This window comes from Colobus angolensis, unplaced genomic scaffold, assembly GCF_000951035.1.
Source record: "Colobus angolensis palliatus isolate OR3802 unplaced genomic scaffold, Cang.pa_1.0 Scaffold332, whole genome shotgun sequence".
In the NCBI taxonomy this organism is placed as follows: domain Eukaryota; kingdom Metazoa; phylum Chordata; class Mammalia; order Primates; family Cercopithecidae; genus Colobus; species Colobus angolensis.
This window is the reverse complement of record NW_012116622.1, coordinates 3439688-3444973: the sequence shown is the minus strand read 5'-3', so window position 1 is coordinate 3444973 and position 5286 is coordinate 3439688. Positions and strand designations below refer to the sequence as shown.

Sequence of the window (5286 nt, the reverse complement as noted above, 5' to 3'; positions counted from 1 at the left end):
GGTTGTGGGACTAGCACGGGTTCTAATTTAAACCCAGCAAACAGACCTCCCCAGGAAGCTGGAATGAGTTGAGGCCTGATTGCTAACTGACCCCGTGGTCAGCATCCGCAAAGGAACCGGTTATCTGAGCCCGAGAGCTTGGTCAGACGAAGCCCAGGCCTCAATAGGGCGTTAAAATGTGTGTGTGTGTGTTTGCGCGCGCGCGTGTGGTTGAGTGTGTGTGTGTTGAGTGGGGCGGGGCCCTGTGTGTACACGTCGAAGACGCGAGAGCCTGCGCCGCGACTTTCACAGTTTTTTTCCCAATGATGCTTTAAGGAAGTTATCATTGTTCTGCTTTTCAAATGCTGCAGCCCCTTTCGGAATCTCCAGATGAATCCTCATTTTACCCCTTGTTATCCCAGAGTTTCGAACAGATCGTGCTGACCAGAACGAACAGGAGATACCTGTAGCTTGCTCACTTGGCAAAGTTTGTTTTCCTGCTTTCCTTCGATCCTGTTTCTTGGCGACAGGGCGTGTTTATTTATGGTTTCCCGCTGTCCAAAACAAAAAAGTAGGGATTAGGGTGGTAAAATGATCGCTCTGCCAGTTACATGTACTGTTCTTGGGGGTATTTTTCATTCGATGCTGATTAAATGTAATTAAAAGATTAAATCTAAATGTAATCTTCAAGAAAACGGTTGAACTTTAAAAAATGCCGTATTGTAAGTAACTTATAGGTTTTATTCCTCTAATAGCTTGCAGGGCACTTTGCAGTGGAATTTTTTTCAGGCCATAATAGTAGAAACGATAAACTTAACATTTTATTGCATGCTTACTGTGTGCAAACACTGTGCTAAGTGCTTTACCAATGCCTTGTCTTTAACCCTCACAGCATTTGGGATAGGTGCTATTATGATCTCCATTTTATAGATACAGTAATTTTAAGCTTATTAATGGCAGAACCCAAATGTGAACTCAGGTTTGCCTGTTTTAAATTCATTAACAACCTGTCTTAGTGAGGATATGGAGAAATAGGTATTCTCATGCATTGCTGGCAGGAAAGGGATAATACAGTTATCCTTAAAAATGTACATATCCTTTGACCCAGCAATTCTCCTTCTGAATATTTCCAGAGGAAATAACTAACGTAACAAATACCTGTATCAAGAGGTTTTCATTATAGTATATAGAGAAAAGCTGTTAACTAAAGTGCAATGAAACGAAATTGGAGCCGGGCGCGGTGGCTCAAGCCTGTAATCCCAGCACTTTGGGAGGCTGAGACGGGCGGATCACAAGGTCAGGAGATCGAGACCATCCTGGCTAACAGGGTGAAACCCCGTCTCTACTAAAAATACAAAAAACTAGCCGGGCGAGGTGGCGGGCGTCTGTAGTCCCAGCTACTCGGGAGGCTGAGGCAGGAGAATGGCGTAAACCCAGGAGGCGGAGCTTGCAGTGAGCTGAGATCGGGCCACTGCACTCCAGCTCGGGCGACAGAGCAAGACTCCGTCTCAAAAAAAAAAAAAAAAAAAAAAAAAAAAAAAAAAAAAAAAAAAGAAACGAAATTGGTTAAATTGTGGTATAGTTGTATACTGCCTAACCATTAAAAGTGATATAGAAAGATATTCACCATGTACATTTTCTTTAACTGAAAAAAAAGTTTCAAATTATTTCGGTTTTTTTAAGTTTTATGTATTCATTAATTCAACACATATTCATTGAGCTTCCCCTACGCACTTGAGATACATCATGAGCAAAACAGATAAAAATTCCTGTTCTTATGGAGCTTGTATTTAGTAAGGGGAAGCAGAGAGTATGCAGTAAAGACAATAACCAGTTAATTATGTAGTACGGTAGGTGAAAAGTGCTATGGAAAACAAGAGCAGGGTAAGGGAAATCAGGAATGCGGGTGGGGGCTAGGCAGTTTGCAGTATTTTATAAAACGGTTGGGATGGGCCTTATTGAAAAGGTGCGATTTGAGTAAAGACTTGGAAGAGGTAAGGAAATTAGCCAAATGGATATCTGGGGAAAGACTACTCCAGGTGGAAAGAATAAAGGAATAGCAAGGAGACCAAAGTGGCTGAAGCAGAGTGATGGAGGTAGCGATGAGGCCAAATTATGTAGGGTCTTGTAGGCAATGTAGACTGTGACTTTTACCCTGAGGGAAGAGGGGACCAATGCAGGGTTTGAACAGAGGAATGTCATGATCTGCCTTGTTTTAAAAGGATTGTGTTGACTGCCATGTGAAGAATAAGCTGTAAGGGGGCAAAAGTAAAAGCAGGAGAATATTTTCAGTAATTCAGGAAAGATGTGGGTGTCTTTCAGAGCAGTGTGGCAGTGGCAGTGGAGGTGAAGAGACATAGTTAGCCTCTAGGTATATTTTGAAAGAACCGGTGTGATTTCCTGACAGTGGATGAGGGTTAGAGAGTAAAACGGAGGAGACAAGGAAGACTCCAGAGTATCTAGAAGAATGAAATTGTTATTAACTGGGATATCATGGTGGTTTTGTAATATACCTACAGATTCTTCGATGTTTCTCTCTTAAGTAGGAGAAACTTAATTTTCTTCCCTTCAAGTGGAGGCTGGACTTAGTAACTTGTGTCTAATGAAAGATTTTGGTAGAAGTGATGATGTATGACTTCAATACTAGATAATAAAGTGCATTGTACCTTCCTCCTTGCTTTCTCTTTTTGAATCACTCACTTGAAGGAAAGCTAGCTGTCATGTTGTAAGGAGACTCAAGCGGCTGTAAGGAAAGCTCTGTGTTGCACAGAACTGAGGGCTCCTGACAGTAGCCATAAATTGTTAGACAGCAATAGATAACTAATACAAATGGGTAAAGTTGCAGGAATAGCAGGCTTGCTGGTGAAGACCAGTTCAGTTTGGGGCATGTTAAGTTTGAGATGTCCATTAGATATCAAAGTGCAGATGTCAAGTAGGCAATTGGATTTATGTCTAGCATTAGTGAAAGGTCTGGTCTGGAAATGTAAGTTTCGATGTTATCAGCATATGAATAGTATTTAAAGATAGGAAACAGATTGAGAAGATATGAGAGTTGTTTGTGTGTATGTGTGTGCCTGTGAACATGTACTCCAAAATGTTAACAGTAGTAATTTCTGGGTAATGAAGTAATTTTTAATGTCAAAAATGTTGTTTATATTTTTTCTGATTTTCTACAATGACCAAGTGTTCTTTAATTTAAAAAAAGAATTTCCAAAAATGGGTATTTATGTGAAAAGCACTGGTAGAGATGTTAAGATACAGGTTCTCATAAGGTATGTGAATAGCTTAAGGTCTGCACTTTATTTCATAGCCCATGGGGCCCTCCGGAAAGTTTCTTGCTGTATATATTTCTTCCACCTCAGAAATGAATAAAATAGTTACAGTTCTTATTTTATGTCTAGAGAGTGGTTTATAGATTTGGGTGACAATATTGTGTTATTTTTAAAAATGAAACTATTTCTACTTTCTTTTAGTTTGTCTATTGCCAAAATACAAGTAATTTTTAAATTTTATTATAAAAGTAATGCAAGTTTGCTACAACTGCTTTTCTTTTTCTTTTTCTTTTTTTTTTTTTTTTTAACATTTTCCAGAGAAGGAAAAGTGCACTAATGATCCAATTGTCCATCTATATTTTGGTAAATTTGTTTACATTTTGATATATTTACTTTCCCTGATTTCTGCTTAATTTTTAAAAACATGATTGGAATCATATTGCAAATATTCAGCTTTTTCCCACTTCGCATATGATACAGTGTTACCTGTTTTACTCAGACCTCAGTATTGCACCATAATGTCAGTGCAATACTTCATAAAGTGACTGTGCCTTAATTTACTAATTTTCTGATTGCCACACATTTAGTTTGTTTTCCAGTTTTCAACATCAGTAATGTTTTAATGAACATTCTTGTGCAAAATCCTCTTGTGCATACACTAGCTTGCCAGAAGTAGAATTACTAGGTGAAAGAAAGAAACATTTTTAAGACTTTAATACCTAGGATATTGCTAAATTAATGTGATTTTAGAACATTCTGTCTACAACTTGAAATTTACGTAGGTTTTAGGCTTGAAAATTGAGATTCAAACAATTTTCTTGCCAAATAGGACAGCATACAAGCCCTGCCTAATTTAAGAATGTTCCATTTGTATGCACCGTTAATGTATCCCTATGGTATACTATGTAATACACCTAACATCAGATATATTGTGTATAATAAATGTTGTATAATATTGAATCAAGCTAGTGTTTCTTATTTATCTATAATTTCTCCACTCGTAAATCGGTAGCACATGTATTCCTTAATAGTGTTTTAGTTTATAAGACATCATTAATTTTTACAATAATAATCACAGCATTTTCCAGAGCTGCCCAATTTAGTACTTAACTAAAAATTACAACAAAACATTGGGAACATAATAGACATTATGTATGATGTAAATTGGGTTGTCTAATCTTTAATTCCTTTGGGGTGTCAGTTTTTATTTCATATATTCTTAACTCTGTTTACTATGTTGAGTTGTTGAGTGTTTATCTCCCTTACTAGTCTCTATTTCCTTCTGGCAGGTATAACATGTTTTGCCCATCTTTGCATACTCAATCTTACAGCAGTTTATAGCTCATAAATGCTCAGAAGTATTAATTATTAAATTATTTCTAATTTTTGTCAAAGATTGGCATTTAAAAATCCTATACAGCTTAATATGCTTGTAATATATGGAGGAAGAGGAAAAAAAGTGTTTATTGATTACTTATTTATGTGCCAAGGTCTAGGCTCTACACTTCATATATGTTATTTCATTCTTCATATTCTATCTAACATATATATAATGTATATAATAATTTCATATACATTATCATTTGTGATGACATCACAAAACCCCTGTGTAATAGAAGTTATTATTTTCATTGTACATATGAGAAAATAGGCCCAGAGGAATCTGGTTAAAATGTAAATCAGATATCACTCCAAAGCCCAAAACTCTCTAGTGCTGTGCTGTCCCGTACAATAGCCATTAGTTATATGGTTGTTGAGCACTTGAAACATGGTGTGTTCAAGCTGAAATATGCTGCAAGTGTAAAATACATGCTGGATTTCAAAGACTTAGTATGAAAAATAGAATCTAAAATATCTTAATCTTTTACTGTTGATTACATGTTGAAATGATATTGTAGATAATCAAGTTAAATAAAATATTAAAATTAATTTCCTGTTCCTTTTTTCTTTGTAAAAAACTTACTAGAAAAATGTATATTTGTGTACTATAAATTTACATTTATATTTATATAAATGTAAATATTTAATATTTACA

At 36.2% G+C, this 5286-nt stretch overlaps 1 protein-coding gene across 2 annotated transcripts in view; it reads left to right on the top strand.

Annotated features, from left to right (window-relative positions):
• The first annotated feature begins 292 nt into the window (after positions 1-292).
• The window catches only part of SLC36A4 (solute carrier family 36 (proton/amino acid symporter), member 4), a 57653-nt gene continuing 52659 nt past the window's right edge, over positions 293-5286 (top strand). For both annotated transcript variants that reach the window (XM_011952092.1, XM_011952090.1), the window contains exon 1: positions 293-550. Coding sequence is in view for 1 of the 2 variants with exons in the window: in XM_011952090.1 (XP_011807480.1) it covers positions 523-550 (28 nt within the window). In the remaining variant the exon portion in view is untranslated. The remainder of the gene's footprint in view (positions 551-5286) is intronic.